This window comes from Cervus canadensis, chromosome 13 (genome assembly GCF_019320065.1).
Source record: "Cervus canadensis isolate Bull #8, Minnesota chromosome 13, ASM1932006v1, whole genome shotgun sequence".
NCBI lineage: Eukaryota > Metazoa > Chordata > Mammalia > Artiodactyla > Cervidae > Cervus > Cervus canadensis.
Genome location: NC_057398.1, coordinates 45,318,188 through 45,342,569, shown reverse-complemented (window position 1 = coordinate 45,342,569; position 24,382 = coordinate 45,318,188). Strand labels below are relative to the sequence as shown.

Below are 24,382 nucleotides of genomic sequence, written 5' to 3'. Positions count from 1 at the left end.
ATTATATATTAAAGATAATTCAAATTACTGAGTTATAAAGCAATAACGGCATTAAAATGTGTCAATATTTGGGAAAATACATTGAGAAATAAACTATAATATGAGATGAGTATGCATTTTAACAAAATTATCTGTGTATATATTGATGAAAAACAAATTGATTTATTACATCACGCATATCCATATTGAGTTACTTAGCCTTAAACCAATGATTACTGATGTCTATATAGACCTCTAGTGTTTCTTAAACGTGTACCTTCGCCACTTACGACCATTAAACATTTCAGTTCTTGGTTCACAAGTTTGCGATGCCCATAGCACAGACATTGTGATACCATAATGTAAAGTATAAATTTAAGGACCGAAAGAATAAGAAGTTGTAGTATTAGAATCTTGATTTTAAAGAACAGGTCTGAAAGGAATGAGAGGTAGAGAATTTTTTTATGTTAAACATACCTTTATGTTGTAAATAAATGTATGTCTTTTAGTATTATTGAGAAGACCAAACTTATACTATCTCTGGGGAAAAAAATTACCCTTAATTGATTTATTTAGAAATACAAGTTTTATCAAATACTTAATAATTAAAGTAATAAAATTTGCCTATTTACAAGTCTGTCTCAGCAACTTAACCCTTAAGTTCTTTGAGGACATTGTTTGTATCTAACCCTCTTCGTATTTGCAGCACCTAGCAAAGGGCCTGATGATAATAAACAAATGCTTGCTGAATGACCATTATTTGGATCTTTACTATCTCAAAACAAAAACATTTTTCTACTTCAGACTTCTTTCTGAGATTTACAGACTAGGAAAAAATTTTCAAAGAAAAGATTTACATAATTAGTAAACTAAAATCTTTGTACCTTTGTGACATCCATTTCCCGGGAAGCAAGCTGGTTTTGAATTTCCTCGAGTTGATGAACAGCTGAAATTTTCTCTCTTGTAACCTTTTCCACCTCAGCCTCCAGTTGGGCAATATTCTGAGATAGGGTCAACATCTATAACAGGAAATAAAAGTCCTAAATGATAATGTTATTTGACAAAATAAATATTTAAAACATCTTAAGTTAACAGAGTTTCAGCATGGCCACTTGACTCTCCAAGTCATTTCTCTGTGGATGGGGTATCTCCATGACTTTGCATTCTCAATTCATCAATCTCCCTTCACTATCACCTCATATAATTACTTATTTTTCCTAAACTTTTAAGATTTACTCTCTTAGCAACTTTCAAATATACAATGCAGTATTGTTAATTAGAGTCACCATGTTTTTTATTTTTAAAAGATATGTAAGTATGTATTTATTTGGCTGTACCAGGTCTTAGTTGCAGCATGCTGCATCTTTAGTTGTATCTTTAGTTGGATCAGGTCTATTTACCTGATCAGGGATGGAACCCTGACCTCCTGTGTTGGGAACACCAGAGTCTTAGCCACTGAATTACCAGGGAAGTCCCACCATGCTTTTTAAATATTAAAAATAAAATCGATCAGCAGACATTTTTTGAGAAACTTCCATATGCTACACTAAGTCTTTAATACCAGAGTTTATGAATTTCTAAGCACTTTAGAAAGACATGTCTAATATCTGAAAAATTCAATAAGAATATAAAATAGTATTTTTTAAAAACACTAAGTATATTAGTAATTTTGTATTAAGGCAGATACAAGAATAAAGGTGCTGAATTTATCCTCCAAGTTAAAATATATTTAAAACTTTATTGATATATTCTTTATCAACTAAAATTATTTACATGCATAGTGCTTAAGACATCACATTTTTTGCTGTCTGTTTCCTCATTAGACTAGAAGTTCCTCAAGAGCATATTCCTTAAGAGGCATATGATTAATGTTTGATGAATGAATGAATTGTTAGAATAAATGGGTTTTCTGAGGGACTCTATGATAGCAGGTGCTTAGTTTTTCTTCTAAGGGTTAGAAATGCTTTCTAGATCTTAGATTTAACCTTCATAGTTTTTGGTTTGCAATTACATTTTAACTTCTGCTCCGGTGAGTCAAACTTTCCCAGGCAATTAGCTTCTCATTTGTATTAGTACTTTTAAAGTGATGAAGAAATGCTACCGTGCCCCCAGATCAAAACACAGCTATTCATTTTTAATCAGCTAAAACAAAAACTGATAACAAATTTGACATAGTATTTAAAATCTACCATAATATTTAAAATCTACACTAACATGGGTGTGAATTCAGTTTTACAACAGAAATCAGTAACTAAAGTTTGTAGTAAAAATCAAGATTGCCTTTGGCAACTAACTAAAATTGAAAATAGCAAAATAATCAGCCCGGGTAGCTATTTTCTAATTTAGACAGTAGAGGTATTATTTAACTTGTCTAGGGATTGTGGAGAATTATACATTTAATATATGATTGTTTACATGTCCTTCTTATCATCAAGAAATTGGCTACAAATCTAAATTGCATGTAAAATTTCTTTTACTAATACCAGGCTACGAATTATCCTTATGCAGATTACAATCTGAAAGAAAAATTAAAGGTCAAAAGAAGTTAAATGTAACAAATCAAAAATACTAACTAAATTTCCTTAATTTAAAAATTCAAGTGCATGAGTAAGCATATTATGAATATGTAATTATAGCTTTTCTGGAAACTTACAGTAACAAAAAACTTTAATTACCAGCTACTAAAAAATTCATGTATTATTTATGTGAATCTTATGGCAAATGTATTAATATTGTGTGTTTTTTTTTTTAAGTAAATGTGCAGACATTTATTTTGCTAATGGTAAATTCTGAGTCAGTTTCTACAGCATGTGACAAATTGTGCACTTTCCACGTGATTCCCTCCCTCTGCCACCCATCACTTCATTCCTCTACCCACTACCTGTCTGCTCCCTTCTGTCACCCACTTCTCGGAGCCTCCCCTCCTGTTGACACACCTTCTTTTTCCCCATGCCCACCATCTGGAAGTCAACATTACACTGCAGGAACTTCTCCATCCACATCTGTTGCAGAGGCAGAAGTAACACAGACAGCTGCAACACTGTTGGAGGGCCAGGGTGTTGACATCAGGTAAGTCCTTTAAACTTTGACAGGGGCAAGCAACAGACAAGGACACCCAGGATGGGAGAGCCTGATAGAAATTTCTACAATAAAGAGTCCCTGGTGTATTGAACGTAGTATAAAATGGCATTCCTCATAAAAAAAAGGTACAAGAAGTAGGGATTCTAGCAATTGGCTATTATCAAGAAACCAACTGAGAAAAATTCACAAACCACAGGGGGCATTCAACAAATAGAAGACTGAATAACTGATTGAACTAACAAACTTAGTGTCTTAGTGCAACCAAAGACCATTACTGATGCCAACAGGCAAACTCACAGCAAGAACTGTTCATGGAGGAATGATTCAAAATCTGTCTAGGTGGAAGGCATCTGCTCTTCTAGAACTTCCCACATAAATGAAATTTTTAAAGCAGTAAGAAGAAAGGGAAGAAGAAAAATAATAAAAAGAGAGAAAGAATGTACAAGTCTCAGTAGCAAGCCCACCACAAGGAAAGCAGAGACACGTGCTCCAACACTAACCATTAGAACTTAAAACGTGATTGTTGAGACTTCCTACTAAAGTAACTTCTGGTGCTAGGCAGTGTGATAATATCCTCTTTTAATCCCCTTGGAAAAGGAATGTATTGGATTAACTTTCTGGTGAAAAAAATGAAAACCAAGAATTTTCCCGGTTTCATTCAAGCTAATAAATAAAAAAATAAAGCTGGACTTTATATTAAAATGTGTCAGCTTTTACTAACACAAAGGTCCAAGAAAGCTACCCAATAGAGCTAACTCTTTCACTAGAGTAAGAATAATAGCCACAAACTAAAATTTGTTTAATGTCCACCCTAAGCCAGGTAGTTTGTTAGGTACTTCAAAGCATTATTTTATTTAATCCTATCAATTCTTAAAGTAGATCAAATCTGTCATTTACTACTCTGAAATTTGGAGAGGTTAAATGAATTGTTCAAGGTCACAAAAAGGTAAAACTGGATTCAACACTAAACCCTTTTACTTCAAAGAATCTGCCATTTCCTATGAAAGTACTAGCTTCACTGCTAGGATCACTTTCAACTCTTTATTCATACATCTTTATTTTGGGCAGGATCTTGAGATTAAGTGTCAAAGGTTTAATGGGGACAAAAAAAAAATTCAGAAATGCACTGCATTTCTGTTGCCACTTTTTTAAATAAAATAATTATCAATTTAAGAAAATTATACATAAGAGCACCTGGAATATTGCCTGGCACATTTCAGACTTCATTTCTTCTTATCAGGAATTCTCATCAACATATTTTTACATAGTAAAAGTACTCAGCAAGGCAAAAGTTGCCACTAAACAACCCAGGAAAAAAGTCTCCTAAGCATAATTAGTGGCTGATCTTTGCTCTTGCTGCCATTGTCTCTCTCACACAAGCTCAGCTCACAACTTTACCTTCCTCCACAACTTACTCATGTTCGCGTATCTCCCCCTCATACTGCATTTCTGCTGCTGCTGCTGCTAAGTCGCTTCAGTCGTGTCCAGCTCTGTGCGACCCCACAGATGGCAGCCCACCAGGCTCCCCCGTCCCTGGGATTCTCCAGGCAAGAACACTGGAGTGGGTTGCCATTTCCTTCTCCATTTATAAATCCTGCCTTTTTTTTTTTTTTGAAGCTCAGTTAAAATGCCATCTTCTCCACAAAGTTTTCCATGATCTCTTGCAGACAGAAATCTGTTCTGATTCTCTGAACTCTTAGCATTTTAGTTATGCCTTTCCAGGGGAGGGAAATGGCAACCCACTCCAGTGTTCTTCTTGCCTGGGAAATCCCATGGACAGAGAAGCCTGGAGGGCTACTGTCCATAGGGTCACAAAGAGTTGGACACAACTGAGCAGACATGCATGTATGCCTTTCCAATGGCCTGGGGCCTTCTTTCTTCCATTTGTATTCCCCTTGTATTCATTCAATAAATATATATTGAACACATTTTACGTGGGAGGAATGTGCCAAGCAATTAGGATGTTAACAAACCATACATGCAGGAGAATCATAGTAAATTAGGGGAGATAATTCAATAAGATTTTGCAATAAATTGAGTTTAGAAGCCCATAGGAGGGGCTCCCAAAAATTCATCATTGGGAGACTATGAAAAGATATGGTGTCAAGAACTCTAAACCATCAGTCAGAGAGGCTAGAGGAAGATTCCTCTAGGCAATGGTGGTGGGGGGTGCAGGGATGGGAGAGGAGGGGCAAGGCCTTGCAAAATCCTGAAATGAAAAATTGGTATGGCAGATTGGCATGTTTGACATTTGAGAAAGTGCAAGTAGGTCAGCATGGTGATAATATAGGAAAGAAAAGAGAAGGGAGATGAGACTGAAGAACCAAAGGGGAAAAAAATGTACAATCTTTATGTAACAGTGAAAGAGCTTAAAAAGATGCCACAAAAGAAGAAAACTACAGGCCAATATCACTGATGAACATAGACGCAAAAATCTTTAACAAAATTCTAGCAAACATAATCCAACAACATATTAAAAAGATCATACATGATGACCAAATGGGCTTTATCCCAGGGATGCAAGAATTCTTTAATATCTGCAAATCAATCAATGTGATACACCACATTAACAAATTGAAAGATTAAAGCCATATGATTATCTCAATAGATGCAGAGAAAGCCTTTGACAAAATTCAACATCCATTTATGATAAAAACCCTCCAGAAAGCAGGCATAGCAGGAACATACCTCAACATAATAAAAGCCATATATGATAAACCACAGCAAACATTATCCTCAATATTGAAAAATTGAGAGCATTTCTCCTAAAATCAAGAACAGGACAAGGGTGCCCACTCTCATCACTACTATTCAATATAGTTTTGGAAGTTTTAGCCACAGCAATCTGAGAAGAATAAGAAATAAAAGGAAACCAGATTGGAAAAGAAGAAGTAAAACTCTCACTGTTTGCAGCTAACATGATCCTCTACATAGAAAACCCTAAAGACTCCACCAGAAAATTACTAGAGCTAATCAATGAATATAGTAAAGTTGCAGGATATAAAATTAACACATAGAAATCCCTTGCATTCCTACACACTAACAATAAGAAAACAGAAAGAGAAATTAAGGAAACAATTTCATTCACCATTGCAACGAAAAGAATAAAATACTTAGGAATATATCTACCTAAAGAAAGAAAATACCTATACATAGAAAACTATAAAACACTACACTTGATCTTAGCCAAAAGGCCGAGAAGCAATGGTGAAAGAAATCAAAGATGACACAAATAGATGGAGAAATGTACCATGTTCATGGATTGGAAGAATCAAAATAGTGAAAATGAATATACTATCCAAAGCAATCTATAGATTCAATGAAATCCCTATCAAGCTACCAGTGGTATTTTTCAGAGTACTAGAACAAATAATTTCACAATTTGTATGGAAATACAAAAAAACTTCGAATAGCCAAAGCAATCTTGAGAAAGAAGAATGGAACTGGAGGAATAAACCTGCTGACTTCAGGCTATTCTACAAAGCTATAGTCATCAAGGAAGTATGGTACTGGCACAAAGACAGAAATATAGATCAATGGAACAAAATAGAAAGCCCAGAGATAAATTCATGCACCCATGGACACCCTATCTTTGACAAAGGAGGCAAGAACATACAATGGAGAACAGACAATCTCTTTAACAAGTGGTGCTGGGAAAACTGGTCAACCACTTATAAAAGAATGAAACTAGAACACTTTCTGACACTATACACAAAAATAAACTCAAAATGGATTAAAGATCTAAACATAAGACCAGAAACTATAAAACTCCTGGTGGAAAACATAGGCAAAACACTCTCTGACATAAATCATAGCAGGATCCTCTATGACCCATCTCCCAGAGTAGTGGAAATAAAAGCAAAAATAAACAAATGGGACCTAATTAAACTTAAAAGCTTTTGCACAATGAAGGAAACTATAAACAAGGTGAAAAGACAGCCTTCAGAATGGGGGAAAATAATAGCAAATGAAGCAGCTGAATTAATTAATTAAAAGAATCAATTAATTTACTAATTTATTAATTAAATTAATTAATTAAAGAATTAATCTCAAAAACATACAAGCAGCTCCTGCAGCTCAATTCCAGAAAAATAAATGACCCAATCAAAATATGGGCCAAAGAACTAAACAGACATTTCTCCAAAGAAGACACACACATGGCTAACAAACACATGAAAAGATGCTCAATATCACTCGTTATCAGAGAAATGCAAATCAAAGCCACAATGAGGTACCATCTCACGCCAGTCAGAATGGCTATCAAAAAGTCTACAAACAGTAAATGCTGGAGAGGGTGTGGAGAAAAGGGAATCCTCTTACACTGTTGGTGGGAATGCAAACTAGTACAGCCACTATGGAGAACAGTGTGGAGATTCCTTAAAAAAATGAAAATAGAACTGCCATATGACCCAGCAATCCCACTGCTGGGCATACACACCGAAGAAACCAGAATTGAAAGAGACACATGTACCCCAATGTTCATCACAGTACTGTTTATGATAGCCAGGACGTGGAAGCAACTTAGACGTCCATTGGCAGACAAATGGATAAGAAAGTTGTGTTACATGTACACAATGGAATATTACTCAGGCATTAAAAAGAATACATTTGAATCAGTTCTAATGAGGTAGATGGAACTGGAGCCTATTATACAGACTGAAGTAAGTCAGAAAGAAAAACACCAATACAGTATACTAACGCATATATATGGAATTTAGAAAGATGGTAATGATGACCCTGTATGTGAGACAGCAAAAGAGACAGAGACATAAAGAACAATCTTTTGGACTCTGTGGGAGAAGGTGAAGTTAGCTATTCTCTCTCTCTGTGAGAGAATAGCATTGAAACATGTACATTATCATATGTGAAACAGATTGCCAGTTCAGGTTCAATGCCTGTGACAGGGTGCTCAGGGCTGGTGCACTGGGATGACCCTGAGGGATGGGATGGGGAGGGAAGGGGGAGGGAGGTAAAGGATGGGGAACACATGTACACCCATGGCTGATTCATGTCAGTGTATGGCAAAAACTACTACAATATTGTAAAGTAATTAGCCTCCAATTAAATAATTAAAAAAAATAGAGACAGCTTAACTTTTATCCATGGGGTTAAAGAGAGACATGAAAGGATTTTAAAGAAAGAGACTGACTTACTGATGGATTCATTTTAGAAAGAGCATCCTTGGCTCTTTGGGTAAGAGAACAGATGAGAAAGAGGTGAGACTGGAAGCAAGGAGACTATGGTGGGGCTGTGGGAATTATCCAAGGGTGAGATATGGAGAGCAGTGGGATGGTGAGACAGGGAAACACTGGTAGGGGTCTGAATCTCTAGAAGTTGGTAACTTAATGATGTACAGGGTAGGGAGAAGGAGGAGACCAGGATGACAGCAAGATTTCTGAGTTGGGCAACTGGATGAATGAATAGTAGTTTAATATGAAAGGGAAGGTAGGAAGTGAAGCTGGTTTGGGAGCTCACTAGAGAGCTAAAGATTTAGGAATCAATACCATATATATGGGGTTTCCCAAGTGGCTCAGTGGTCAAAGAATCCAACTGCAGATACAGGAGACACAGGTTCAAGCCTCGGGTCAGGAAGATCCCCTGGAGAAGGAAATGGCAACCCACTCCAGTATTCATGCTTGGAAAATCTCATGGACAGAGAGCCTGATGGACTACAGTCCATGGGGTTGCAAAGAGTTGGACATGACTGAGCATGCACTCATGCACAATGTATATGAAATTAAAGCCACAATAGTGCTACAGTGCAGTAACGAAGATACAGCACAACCAAAAATAATAAGTAAATAAATTTTTTAAAAAATTTAAAGCCACAGTAGTGCTAGAGACACCTAAATCTAAAGCTCTCTGCTAAACCCCAGAACCTCCTATCAAGGTGCTTTCTGGATGTGTCTCTTTCATTACCTCAAAGGCACCTTAAACTCAGACTAACCTAAAAGGCACACATCATCACTTTCCCAAATTAAGAATATCGATTCAGAGAAATCAAAGAAAGAGAAACTTTTAAAGAGAATAAGAATGAAAAAATATTCATTAAAAATAGCATAAGGAGGTCTTCAGTGAACATAGCAATGGTAATTTCATTGACTATGGGCACAGAAGCTGAAATGCAGTGGACTGATGAGTGGTGAGAAAAAGACAATGCATGCTCAGTAGTGTCCAACTCTTTGTATCCCCCTGGACTGTAGCCTACCAGGATCCTCCGTCCATGGAATTTTCCAAGGAAGAATACTGGAGTGGGTTGCCATTTTCTACTCCAGGAGATCTTCCTGACCCAGGGGTTGAACCTGCATCTCCTGTGTCTCCTGCACTAGCAGGTGGGTTCTTTACCACTAAGCCATAGAGAAAGTCCCCAAAAGACAATTGTATGTATGGACATATCTTTCAAGAAATTTGACTATTAAAGGAAAGAGTAAGGAGGGATATGGAATTACTAAGGTGGTTTCCAGCCTTGGCTGCACACTGGAATCACCTGGACAATTTTTTAAGATACTGACACTTGGATCCTACCCTCAGCTATTCTCCCATAGTTCATTTGGGATTCAGACTGGCTGAATGAGAGTTTTGGAACTTCTACACAGCCAAGATTGAGAATGACTGGATTAGAAGAAAGAGACTATTTTCCTGATGATAAGGAAAAGGCTATAGTGAAGTAAAGGCTGAAGATTCAGAAGAGAGTGGGGAACAAATGGAAATAAGTCCCTGAGGTGGTTGAGGGGCATGGGATCCAGAGAAAGAGGAAAGGATGAAGTCACTCTCATCTGACAGGGTTGCGGTGCAGGTGAAATTTTACTTTAGGTACAAGTGAGGGGAAAAATAAATAAGTTGAAGTGGTTACCATCTAATGGCGTCAACTTTCTTTGTTAGGTAAGTAGAGGCTCTCTGTTGAGAATTAGGGGAAAGGTAGTATGGTAGAGAACCTGAGAATTAAAGTGATTTGAAATAGTCCTTGAAAAATGGGGCTTAGATACCATCATTTCCCATCTGGACTACTGTAATTACTTCCCACTTGGTCTAAGAGGTTTATTCTGGTCCCCCTTCAAATCTATGGACAGATGATTTTTCTCAAATATAAATGGCATCATGACATTGCCCAATTTAAAGCCAGTCAGTGGTTTGTTGTTGTCGTTATTGAGTTGCTAAGTCATGTTTGACACTTTGCGACTCCATGGCTGCAGCATGCCAGGTTTCCTTGTCCTTCACTATCTCCCAAAGTTTACTCAAGCTCATTCCTTTGAGTCGGTGATGCCATCCAACCATCTCATCCTCTGTCCCCCACTTCTCCCCCTGCCCTCAATCTTTCCCAGCACTGGAGTCTTTTCCAATGAGTCAACTCTTTGCATCAGGTGGCCAGAGAATTGGAGCTTCAGCTTTAGCATCAGTCCTTCCAATGAATATTCAGGGTTGATTTCCTTTAGAATTGACTTTGATCTCCTTTCTGTCCACAGGCCTCTTGAGAGAGTCTTCCTCAGCACCACAGTTTGGAAGCATCAATTCTTCAATGGTTTACCATCACTTTTTGGATAACATTTAAAATCTTTCTCATGGATTTGAAGACCATTCATGATTTGGTCCCTGCATATTTCTCCAAACTCATGTTCCATTACTCTGTCTCTTACTGCCTACGCTCCAGTCACTTAAACTCTCCCTAAATTCCCAAAATGGATTATGCTTTCTAGCTTCTGAGCCTTGGGAGTATTGTTTTTCTGGGTCTGAAACTTCCCCTCAACTCTTCCCTTGACCACTCCTACTCAACTCCTTTGAGTCTCACTTGTAAAATCTCATGCTTAGGAAAATCTTTCATGACTGTGTAGACTAAGTCATATTTGCCTGTTATGCATTTTCATGGTAACTCTATACTGTATCTTCATGCTTTTATAACAGTGGTAAAAACTCATCTGTGGAAGTATGTGCGTAATGTCTACCTCTCCCACTAGTCTATAAACTCCATGGGGGGAGTGCATTGGTCCTGTGATGATGACATCCCCAGGACCTCCACTTAGTATCTGTTGAATCCCTGAATGAACAAGAGAGAGAGGAATGTACAGGGGGACTGCTAGAAAGCACCAAAAGAACCATGGACACCAAAGACCATAAGGGTATGGTGGTGTCATCTGCAAGATTGTAGCATTTTTCTTCACCAGCTGAGATCATCAATCCAAGTCATAGACGGTAGACAGTTAGACTTGAAGAAGGAATTCATAGGGCCTGGAATCCATCTTAGGCCTGTTCATGCTGATCATGCTCGGCTACCTCTCCAATGGACTCTGACCTCTGACCTCTGTCTATGGAAATGACAACAGAAGGAAAAGTCTCCCTCCGGACAGGGGAATCTTGAAGATCATATCCAGGTTACTCATCGCCTAAGAGAACATACACTAATCACCCCTTCCTCCAGACAGGCCATAAATTTTTCTGTACCTATTGGAGTGTAACCTCGTGCTTATTGGTTATTGGCTAATTGTTTAACTGTCTGAGCACATGGCACATGAGTGATGGGGTTATTGGGATTGTATTTACCCTTCCTTAGTTAATGTAACTCTCAAGGAATTTGGGGTGGTGGGTTTGGACACGTGCACATGGAGTATAAAAGATTTTCGCAAATGCTGGTTGGGGTCCTTGGCTAAGAGGAGACTCTGCCTTGGGCCTGCCAGTGTAATAAACTGCACTTCACTATCTGCAATGCCCTTCTGAGTGAGTTTGTTTCCCAGAATGCGTGGCTACAACATTTGGTGCATGGGCTGGAAAACTTCTCACTTTGAGGAGATGGGTCTCATTTGAGGCCACCCCGAGGCTTTGTGGCTTAAATCTCCTAGAGGGGGGAAGGCGCTTTGCCCCTCTGGAAGAATTCAGCCTTTCAATGCCCGGTTTCTTCGCTTTGGCAGGTAGTGAATGGCAGCAAGGGAACTGAGTGCTCAGGTGAGGAGGAGCCCACCTGGTAGGGTGGAAGAGGGGGTCTGATCACCACCCTGGGAGGGACCAGAAGGGAGCCGCATAGGAAACTGGTTTAGGTTGGCGACAATAGCTGCTTGGCACTCAGGTCGAAGGCCGTGCCAGGGATAAAGAAAGGGAACTTAGGGTTTAAGAAAGCCAGTCAGGAGGTGTGTCCACACTGTCTTAGGAAACATGCTGTGTGCTCCTATTCTGCCCTCCCCCAGGAGGTACCCATCTGCTGTGTGACCCATCATCTCCCCTACCAGTGGAAACAGGTAGATTGGCTTCTCGGGAAGGCCCTGGGATGTGGGAATCCAGAGGTAAGAAAATGGGAGGAAACGAATCTAAAACTAAGGCCACTGTATTGGAGAATATGATTAAGAATTTTAAGAAAGGATTTGATGGAGACTATGGGAGGAAAATGACACTCGGCCAGCTCCGCACCCTTTGTGAAGTCGAATGGCCTTCAATGGGGGTTGGCTGGCCACCGGAGGGAACTATGGACTTAAATCTCATAAAGGCAGGCTACGCTATAGTTATGGGAAAGCCTGGACACCCCGATCAGTTCCCGTACATAGACTCTTGGCTGGGAATAGTCCAAGACCCCCCAAATGGGCCCGTTTTTTTGCCCATGGTGGGGGAGGAAAAATCTTGATGGCCCAAAAGGTAACCAAGGATGAGAACGAAATTTTACAGGACCCTGAAGGAGATGAACTTCCCCCACCGCCGTATTGGATGATGGTTCCACCAGCTAGTAACACCACGGCCACTAGAGGCCCAACCGGAGGAACCAGCCCGAGACTGGTAAGCCTCCCGGGTTCCTCAACGGTCCTGACAGCTCCACAGGTTGTAGAGCTACCCCCCCGGCAGGCTCCAGCCTAAACTGGAGGGACAATGAGCCCACCGGACTCTACCAACCTGGATGCTGCCACTACATTCCCTAAACTCTACCTTCCACTCCCAGTAAGTACTCCGGGACAAGGGGGATGAACCACTGGAATTAAACAAAGGCTCCGCTCTGCCAAAGAGCCAGAGGAAAGAATATCCTTGCAGATGCCTCTTAGAGAAGTCCAGCAACCTCCAATGATAGGGGAAGACAGTAATTATTACCAAGCTCCTGTAGCCTATTACTATCAGCCCTTTTCATCAACCGACATACTGAACTGGCAAAAACACACTCCCTCTTACTCGGTAGAACCCCAGGGCATGACTAGACTAATAGAGACTATTTTCCGCACCCATCGACCAACCTGGGACGATATAATGCAATTACTAGCATCCCTCTTCAGTACAGAAGAGAGATAAAGGCTCAACACTGAGGTGAGGAAGTGGTTACAGGAGATGGTTCCTGAGGGCACTGCTAACCCAGAGAGGTGGATAGAGCAAGCCTTTCCCACTGACAGACCTAACTGGGACTACAATACAGAGGAGGGGAAAATCCAATTAGACAAGATACCGGACAGCGATTATACAAGGACTTAAAAGCAGAGCCCGGAGGCTGATGGACATGTCAAAACCGGCCAGAATAGCTCAGTAGGAGAATGAGTCACCTTCTGAATTTTACAAGAGACTTTGTGAGGCCTACAGACTCTATACATCCATAGATCCAGAAGCTACGGGCTCCCAAATCGTTATCAATTCGTCATTTATCTCACAAGCATTTCCTGACATAAAACGAAAGCTTCAAAAGACCGAGGGAGTTCTCTCCATGTCTAGTTATCAGCTGATTGAAATAGCAGATAAGGTGTTCTGGAATAGGGACACGGAAAAAGAAAAGAAATATGAGAAAAGGTATAAAGATGAGCAGAGGAGAACAGACGAGAGGTTTGCAATGTTGGCTGCGCGCTTGGAAAGTCTTCCAAAGACTTTTCCACCGCCAAAGGAAAGAAACCCCCCCCCAGCCTAAAGGTCAGGACAGCCCTCCAACCGGTCCCAACGGAGGCCTTGGGCTCCATTACAGCCAAATCAATGCGCCCGATGCTGTGAGTTTGGTCATTGGAAGAATGAGTGCCCAGAAGGAAGAAGGGAGAATAAATCCCTCCCAGTTGCAGAACTCACTAATACAGAGACTGAATAGGGATGCCGGGTCTCAAAGACATCAGGTCCCCGAGAGCCCATGGTAACTTTAAAAATTGGGGACCAAGACATTGACTTTATGGTGGACACCGGAGCAGAATTGTCTGTGGTAACTAAGCCTGTGGCACCTCTGTCTAAAGGGACTGCCACTGTAACTGGGGTTTCGGGAGAAGAAATGGTTAAGTTGTTTTGCCAGCCCAGGAAATGTCAGATGGGGGGTCACCAAGTGACTCATGAGTTCCTCTACATCCCTGAGTGCCCAGTACCCCTGCTGGGGAGGGACTTACTCTCCAAGCTGGGAGCACAAGTGACTTTCTCTCCTGAAGAGAGGCCCACTTTTCGGGTGGGCACAACAACCTACTTACTCTCCCTCTCTGTGCCCCCTCAAGACGAATGGAGGTTACAGGAGCCCCCTGGAGATAGACAAGACAAGGCAAAAGAGTTGGAGAAAAGGCTAACTCAGCTGTTCCCTGAGGTCTGGGCTGAAGATAACCCCCCTGGGCTAGCCAGACACCAAGCCCCCATAATAATAGAACTCAAACCAGGCGCCACCCTGGTGAGAAAGCGTCAATACCCAATACCCACAGAAGCCTGGATTGGGATTCTGCCTCACATCAATAGGCTAAAGCAGGCAGGCATCCTGGTGGAATGTCAATCACCCTGGAACATACCAATCTTGCCGGTAAGAAGGAAGGAGGACAAGACTATAGGCCTGTACAGGATCTCAGATTGGTCAATCAGGCCAGTGTAACTCTGCACCTGACTATCCCAAACCCCTATACCTTGCTTAGCCTCTTCCCACATAAGACAAGGATCTATACTTGCTTGGACCTCAAAGATGCCTTTTTTTGTATACGCCTAGCACCTGCGTCAAAATCCATCTTTGCCTTTGAATGGGAGGACCCCATCGGAGGCAATAAGCAGCAGCTCACCTGGACCCACCTCCCGCAAGGGTTCAAAAACGCCCCAACCATCTTTGGAGAAGCCTTGGCCTCGGACTTGGAAGCTTTCTAGCCTGAAAGGTATGGATGTTGGCTCCTGCAATATGTGGATGACCTATTGCTGGCCGCTGAGACCTGGGAAGAATGCTGGAAAGGGACCCAAGCACTCCTCCAATTGCTGGCAGAGGCGGGATACCGAGTGTTGAGGAAAAAAGCACAAATCTGCAACGAGGAGGTAAGGTATTTGGGGTTTGTCTTAAGGGAAGGCACAAGGTTGCTAGACCAATCTAGAAAAGAAGTAATTCTGAGGCTCCCCATGCCTAAGACTCGGCGGCAAGTCAGGGAGTTCCTAGGGGCCACGGGATTCTGCAGGATTTGGATTCCAAGGTATTCTCAAATAGCCCAGCCTCTATTTGAGCTCCTGATAGGGCCTGAAGAGAATCCAGTAAACTGGACTGAGAAACAGCAGAAAGCCTTTGAGGAGTTAAGACTAGCAATCACCTCTGCCCCCACCTTGGGATTGCCAGACCTCACCAAACCATTCACCTTATATGTGACGAAGAAAGATAAAACAGCCATGGGGGTTTTGACTCAAACCTTGGGAACATCGGACAGGCCAATAGCTCATCTTTCAAAGCGACTTGATAATGTTGCCACCGGGTGGCCTAGCTGTCTGCGGGCAGTGGCCGCGGTCACCTTACTGGTACGTGAAGCCACAAAGTTGACTTTCGGCCAGGATCTAATCGTAAAGGTCCCACATGAAGTCAACACCCTCCTTCAAGGAGACCCCCACAAATGGCTGTCAAATCCCCAGATTATTCAATACCAGGGACTGCTATGTGAAAACCCCAACCTCTGTATCGAGCCTTGCCAGGGTTTAAACCTGGCAACGCTTCTCCCAAAGGGAGAAGGAGGACCTACTCATGATTGCAAGGAAGTCTTATAGGAGGTCTATGCTAGCCGTCCAGAGCTCCAAGACAGGCCAATTTCAAATCCTGACTGGACTCTGTATACTGCTGGCACCAGCCTGGTAAAGCTAGGACAGCGACTGTCAGGCTATGCTGTAGTCACAGAGAGGACTGTTATCGAGGCCGGCCCCTTAACACAGCACTGGTCAGCCCAACGAGCAGAGCTATGGGCCTTAGTCCGGGCACTGCAGTTGTCAAAGGGCAAGAGAGTAAACGTCTACACCAATTCCCGGTATGCTTTTGCTACACACCACGTACATGGGGCGCTATACCGGGAGAGAGGCCTTCTAACAGCCAATGGAAAGGACATTAAGAATAAGGAGGAGATCCTGACCCTCCTAGATGCTGTCTGGAGTCCCACAGAGGTAGCAGTCATGCATTGCCGTGGGCACCAGAAGGAAGACACCCCACAGGCTCGAGGAAATAGGCTGGCTGATGAGACCACCAGACAGGCAGCCGAGGACAGAAAGGAATCTGGGGAAATCCCCATGAGAACATTTGTCCTAGCTGAGCTACCTGAGCTGGCCCTAGACTCCTCAACAAACACCGAGGCTCAAAACCAACTAGCTGAAGCGGAGGGAGCCACCAAAACAGAGAAAGGATGGTGGGAGCTACCAGGTGGTAGGCTACTAGTGCCCAAAGATATGGCCCCCTCTCTGGTGAGCCAAGCTCATCGTATGACTCACCTAGGACATGACAAATTGGAGGAATTGATCCAAAGGTATTTTCTGGTTCCTCACCTCTCTTCTCTATGTAGAATGGAATTCCAAAATTGCAACGCCTGCTCTCAGATTAACGCTGTTCCAGGGTGCAGGTCAAAACCCCCAGGTATCCAACTAAAAGGAACCCTTCCCTTCGAACATCTGGAAGTGGACTTCACTGAGATGAAACCACATCGCCATTTTCGTTACCTGTTGGTCTTAGTATGTACATTCTCAGGATGGGTGGAGGGCTTCCCCACCCGAACTGAAAGAGCATCAGAAGTGGCTCGGAGCCTGCTTAGGGAAATAGTTCCTCAATTTGGATTCCCCACCAGCATAGGATCAGATAACAGCCCAGCCTTCATATCAGATTTGATACAACAAGTAAGTAAGGCCATGAATATAAAATGGAAGTTACACACTGCCTACTGGCCTCAGAGCTCTGGAATGGTAGAACGAACTAACCAGACACTAAAGGAGATACTTTCTAAATGGATTATAGAGACTGACTGTTCCTGGGTGGATTTACCCCACGGTCCCATGGCTACTCTCCCTACAAAATTGTGTATGGGAGGCCTCTTCCCATAATAAGACAGGTAACAACTGATATACTTCAGGTAAGAGGAGACGGGATATCACAGCAGATGGAACAACTAGGTAAGGTAATTAATCAAGTAACTAGGTTTGTGCAAGAAAGAATACCGTTCCCCTTGGGGGAGCAAGTGCATGAGTTATACCAGGGGACCAGGTATGGGTGAAAGACTGGAAACATGACTCCCTAGCCCCCCGATGGAAAGGTCCATATACTGTTGTTTTAACCACCCCTACTGCAGTTAAAGTTGCAGGCATTGCCCCTGGGATCCATCACACCAGAGGGAAGAAGGCATACCACGCTGACCCGGAAGACGCCGAGTGGACCACCCAGAAGGACCCCACCGACCCACGGGAAACCAAGATCATTCTGAAGAGGAAGAAGAAAATGAGGTCCTGGATAAGCCCTCTCTAGTATGGAGCTGGGTAAACGACTCCTACTACTCGGCCTCACCAACACAATTCTGAACCTGACCACTGTTCCTGCACAGGACAACGTCTTCATCTCATGGGCACATTCTTACATGGACTTCCACAACTCCTCCAACTGTTGGGTATGTGGGGCTACGCCCCTGTCAGTAATGGACAGACTCCCATGGTGGGTATCGCCACTCCGTTATGGGGACTTTATACCATTTGTGCTCCTTCTTGGAACAACAGAAAGGAACGTTCCTTTTTCTCACCAATCATAACCTTTCTTTGCTCTCCTGATGTAAGAAAAAGCCATCAATGGGCTGGGGACATAGGGTTACATTTAACATGAACACTAGTCTTATGGAGGTAACAAGGGCTTATACCTCATATACGAAAAATAAAAAGGAGAGTGGCTCCCTTACAAAAGAGGGACACGCCTCCTGGTACCTTGAGCAATACTACCAGGTCTGGGATGAATATTTCTGATGACTCCTGAGAAAGGACAGTTGATTACTCCTGCTACTATTTGCTGGGAACAAAAAGAACACAAAGTTGGATTTGGAGACCACCCCTTAGGCCCGAAAGAATTAAAATATATGGGTTATTTGTCCCCTGAACAATGTAAACAAATCTTTGAAGTTACCTATCACCCCAATCGATCTGTTCAGTGGCCCGGTTCCGACTGGAAATATAATCCCGGAATCCGCTGGGTAGCCCCCAGTGGGACCCAGTGGCTCTGTGGGCTTAACTTATGGCCATGGTTACCAGTTGGCTGGGTAAGGCGTTGCACACTAGGATTTGCTTTCGCCCATGGCAGTATTAAGCCTAGCCTACACCAACCTCCAGTAAACCTGCCCTATCTGCATGCAAGACGGACACGAACTGTGTTCCAATGGTATGACTATCTTGCTGCCTTGTTTGTACCCTCTATAGGGACAACGGATATCATGGTTAAGGTAGAGGCCTTAACTAATTTCACTAAACAGGCCCTCTTAGACAGTACAAAAGCCATTCAAGCCTTGAACGAAGAACAAATTCAGATGAGGAAGGCAGTAATTCAAAATAGGATGGCATTAGACATACTCACAGCAGCCCAGGGGAGGGACTTGCACAATAATTAGAGCCAAATGTTGTGTATACATCCCTGACCTATCTGGAAATGTATCTACTGCCTTGGAGGATATGCAAAATCAAGTGAAAGCCATGTCTAATGAAAATATTCCCTTTTGGACTTAGGTCCTATCCTGGGTAAAGGGAGACTGGTGGAAAACTATTCCTACTGTTGTCATAACCGTTCTAATCATACTGCTTTGTGGGCCCTGCCTCTTACAAGGGCCTCTTACAAGGCCCTGCCTTGTGAATTTTGTAACCCAGAGGTTGATAGTGTTCTCTCATGTGGGTAGCGGGAGGGCTAGGGTACAATATATCACAATAAATGATGCTCGTTACAGAAACTAGGAGCATCAAGAGGGGGTAATGAAGAAGGAATTCATAGGGCCTGGACTCCATCTTAGGCCTGTTCATGCTGATCATGCTCGGCTACCTCTCCAATGGACTCTGACCTCTGCGTTGAGTGTCTATGGAAATGACAACAGAAGGAAAAGTCTCCCTCCGGACAGGGGAATCTTGAAGATCATATCCAGGTTACTCATCGCCTAAGAGAACATACACTAATCACCCCTTCCTCCAGACAGGCCATAAATTTTTCTGTACCTATTGGAGTGTAACCTCGTGCTTATTGATTATTGGCTAATTGTTTAACTGTCTGAGCACATGGCACATGAGTGATGGGGTTATTGGGATTGTATTTACCCTTCCTTAGTTAATGTAACTCTCAAGGAATTTGGGGTGGTGGGTTTGGACACGTGCACATGGGGTATAAAAGATTTTCACAAATGCTGGTTGGGGTCCTTGGCTAAGAGGAGACTCTGCCTTGGGCCCGCCTGTGTAATAAACTGCACTTCCGAGTGAGTTTGTTTCCCAGAACAGGTGGCTACAATAGACTGACCTGTAAGTTAAGTTTTGATAGGCACAATTTTTTTAAAAAAAGGATAAGAAAACAAGGGAGTTTACATTGCCTCACATACTTGTATGACTTAAAACTCACTGGGCAGAATTTGTGATTTTTCTTTTTATATAGCTTCAGGCTTACACATTGCTGTGCATACAGCAGATAATCAGTAGATATTTGCTGAATGAGTTAATTTTCAAATCTTGGAATATTATAAGACAGCACTTACAGTATAAGGTGTGAGACTGCTTTGAACAAACAGAACATATAACCATTGTTTGGGTTACTTCAAGGACCACATCTTGCTCAGTTTTGCTCTACTATAGCAATTAATAGCAATTTTAAAACTAGATTCCACTGAACTCTATATTCCAGTTTGTTACTGTTTTTCAAACACTGCCCATCTCATATTATCTGTTCCTTTTGCCTCTAATTTTCCTCTTCCACTTATTCATCATGTAATTTGTTCAGTTCAGTTCATTTCAGTCACTCAATAGTGTCTGACTCTTTGCGACCCTGTGGACTGCAGCACGCCAGGCTTCCCTGTCCATTTCCAACTCCCGAAGCATGCTCAAATTCATGTCCATCAGCTTGGTGATGCTATCCGACCATCTCATTTTTTTTGTAATTTGTCAGAACCTATTTTATACAAAGCGTATCATCACTGTTTTTGGCTACTTGGTTTCTTACAAGTGTTTTATCTTCTTAATGTCTAATTTGGGAGTGGGGGGACGAAATGAAAGGGTAATCTCTCCTTAATTTAACCAAGGTTGAACTAAAATATGGATATCTGCAGAATACCTGCTCTCCTCTGACAAACGGAGAGGGACTCAAACAGAATGGCAGCATTAGAGTATATTTCACAATTTCCTATCATGAAATCTACTTATTTTCTTTGGAAAGGTCAGAGAATATAACTTTTATTGAGAAATACATTGAGAATAGAAAAATTTTATGAACTCTAATTAATAAGCAACTTGAATACTTAAAATATTTAAACATTTAAAGATCATTCAAGAATTGCAGACTGCAGACTCATCAATTACGTCACAAAAACACTTCCTCTGCAATGTGGATAACAAATTGAACTCTTAAGTACCTTTGAGCCCATGTCTTCTCTTTCTTTTGTTATTTCTTTTTTCAACATCTCTTTCTCAAAGGCTCTTTTTTCTTGCTGAGATGCAAGTTCTTTCTCAAGTCGGTCTGTCTGCCTCTCCAGCTCATTTTTCAACTGTTCGCATTGGATCAAAGCCTGCCAGAATAAGACACAGTGAAATGGAACCATAGAATTTAGAAGAAATATGGGGGAAATGAGACAATTGAACTTTAATAATATTTAAAATAGTTACAACTTAATGTAAAGTCAAAGAAAAGAATATTTTTGTATTTGTCAATACTACTTGGTGATTCAAATATTACATATATTCAAAAGTTACAGTTATTCACATATTTGTTTTCACAATTAAGGCTATATTAACTAATCAACTAAGAAAATCCAAGCAACAAACCATGATAAAGGCCACAGAGGAGTTTGAATTTTATAAAAGGGGATCAGAAAATGTTCTAGTATCTTCAATTATATATCATTTTTATACTGTAAGAAATACATAAGTATCTAATTTAACTGATTTTTCATTTGGACATGGTTAAAAATTATTTGCACTTTAAATGATAAATATCAAAATTTTAAGATGAGATGTGTTTGTCATTACCTAAAGGCATCTATTATTTAACACACAGTAATCAAATTTCCTTAAATATAAGTAAGATAAGATTTGGTTCACTCTCCTTACACACATAGCTAAAGTAAAAATTAGGTAATAATCAAATTTCAGTAAGGAAAGACTCAAAACAGCCTTTACTACCTAGTTTTATAAAATGAGAAGTCTCATTTCATTTTGGCAATTTAAAAGTTGGTAATTATCCTTTAGACTAAATTTCCAGAATTTATACTAAATTCTGTGTTTCCAGAAATAAGAACTCTCTAATTTCCTTTTGGCTATATTCAGAATATCTTTATGTATAACACTCAATAAAAAATTGAATTAAAACTCTCAAGAGAAAAAAAAATACAATTAAGGTGCTTGACTTATTAACAGAAAAATCTAAGTCATACTAGGGTTTCTTAGTCTTATCCCATGTCTCCTCCCAATATCCTCCTCTCTCAACCTCTATGTTGTTCCCTTGAATTGAGAGAAAGAAACTGAAGCCTTATATGACTTATATACTGTATGCTTATAATTTGATAGTCACAGTCATTGTTAATGGAGCTGGAAGTAGTCTCAGTAAGCACTGCAAAGTTTTATGCATTGCTATGCTTCCCTCTGGTGAAAGCTATAGTAAATACAGAAAATAAATACTTAGGAGAACTCATTAAACTCTAACTTCTTTCAAGCTCTTCTGAAAATGTTCTATACTCCTAGGCATAAAATATGAGGATAAAATGCAATTGTCTCAGATTAATTGATAAGCAAACACAATGCCTAAAAAAAAAGATTCTCCTAGGGAGTTAGTCCCAAATCCAATTCTAGTTGAAAATGTTTGGAAGATAAAATTTTACATTAGATTTTAAAGGAAATGGAAAAGCATAATTTTTATATAATTTAAACCATTGGAGCTTGAAATATTACTAATTAGAGATTTTTGTGCTTTGGAAAACAATTGCTCTGGTGTAAAGTATTTTATAAGAACCTAATAAAAGCATTCATAAGGTTCACTGGCACATGACTATCATGAAAGAATAAAATGATTATAGAATATAAACTAGTATATCTAATCAGAAGGCTTTTCATTGAATAAGAACTCAGGAATCAACCTTAATAGGTACAAGAACAGTGGAAGGAACTGCTGAAGATCAGGCTAACATGAAGAACAACGAAAGAGTCAATTCAAAGAATTTAATCAGTTCAGCAACAAGGAACAGTAAATGATCCTGGCAGGTAAAAGGCCTAGTGCCAAAATGATATAAGCGAAAGTGAGCCAAAATGATATAAGCACAAGTGAGAAGCTATAAATCACATAAACAAAATATGTTGCTGAAGACTTGGTTTTGTGGATGGCCTTCTATGAGAAGTAGCTACCACTGAGAGGTGATGATGAGTATGAAAGCAGTAATGAAACACTGAATAAAAGTAGTAGGTTAAAAACTGGATATTGATCACTCTTGGTTTGTAACCAGTAATCCCATATAAAAATAGCTTTTAGTTTTACTGTTTTCATTTTAATATATATTCCTGGTCACAGTGAAGGAAATATTAACTAACACTTGGAATTAGAAAAGTTATTTAATCTTACAACAGACCTCATATACAAGATTTAGTTCTACTAAACAAATATGTATACATTCTTTCCATTAGGGCTTCCCGCAGTTGGTAAAGAATCTGCCTGCAATGCAGGAGACCCTGGTTCGATTCCTGGGTCGGGAAGACCCCCTGGAGAAGGGATAGTTACCCACTCCAGTGTTCTTGGGCTTCCCTTGTGGCTCAGCTGGTAAAGAATCTGCCTGCAATGTGGGAGACCTGGGTTGGGTCTCTGGGTTGAGAAGATCCCCTGGAGAAGGGAAAGGCTACCCACTCCACCATTCTGGCCTGGAGAATTCCATGGACTCTATAGAGTCCATGGAAAGAGTCAGACACAATTGAGTGACTTTCACTTTCACTTTTTTCTTTCCATTAAAGCTTTGTCTTTAAATTCTAAGACTCCGCTCCTATTTTTCAGAATCCCAGATGATTCAGTACTCCCTGATTATTCTCTATATAACCATTTAGTAAAGGCATATAACTGAATCCTCAATGACTAAGTCAAGGAATGGCCACCTACAATTAACTGATAGATCTTCACAGGTGACCATGTTAATTTGGGATCTGCAGCTGTCATTTCTCCTAGTAGTCCCCAAGGTCGTGGCTCCTTCTTTTCCCTGAGCACAACCCCTTTCTTGGTGGAAATGGCTGTAGGTCTTGGGGAGTTGGGGACTTAGACAACCTTCTTCCTTTTGCCCCCTTGGTTTGAGGTATTCAAAATTCAAATAAAGGCTAATGCACCTTATTTCAGTTTTTGTTAAAAATGACCTAAAATGCAGTGACCTAGATGGGAAACCTGTGTGCATGCTAAGTCACTTCAGTCGTGTCTGACTCTGCGGCCCCGTAGACTGTAGCCTGCCAGGCTCCTCTGTCCACGGGGAGTCTCCAGGCAAGACTACTGGAGTGGGTACCATGCCCTCCTCCAGAGGATCTTCCAACCCAGGGATTGAACCTCCATCTTCTGAGGCTCCTGCATTGCAGGTGGATTCTTTACCACTGAGTCACTTCCTACCGGGGGAAGCCCTTTATATATATATAGACACAAACTCTGGGAGATAGTGAAGGACAGGGAAGTCTGGTGTGCTGCAGTCCATGGGGTTGCAAAGAATCTGACACAACTTAGCGACTAAACAACAACAACAATAACAAATATATAGACACACATACATCCTTTATTCACATTCACTAGTTTTCAGGCAAACTAGTCTGTGTCTGCGAGTCTATTTCTGTTTCATAGATAAGTTCATTTGTGTCATGTTTTAGATTCCACATACAAGTGACATCATATGGTATTTGCCTTTTTTAAAACTTTTTATTTTGTATTGAGGTATAGCTGATTAACAATGTTCTAATAGCTTCAGGTGAACAGTGA

General features: G+C 40.9%; 1 protein-coding gene across 11 annotated transcripts in view; it reads right to left on the bottom strand.

Moving 5' to 3' along the window:
- SDCCAG8 (SHH signaling and ciliogenesis regulator SDCCAG8) overlaps positions 1 to 24,382 on the bottom strand; it is a 247,112-nt gene that overhangs the window by 155,468 nt on the left and 67,262 nt on the right. For all 11 annotated transcript variants that reach the window (XR_006272696.1, XM_043486065.1, XM_043486066.1 and 8 more), the window contains 2 exons: positions 20,811 to 20,963; positions 864 to 998 (listed from right to left, as the gene is read on the bottom strand). Coding sequence is in view for 10 of the 11 variants with exons in the window: in XM_043486065.1 (XP_043342000.1) it covers positions 864 to 998; positions 20,811 to 20,963 (288 nt within the window). In the remaining variant the exon portion in view is untranslated. The remainder of the gene's footprint in view (positions 1 to 863; positions 999 to 20,810; positions 20,964 to 24,382) is intronic.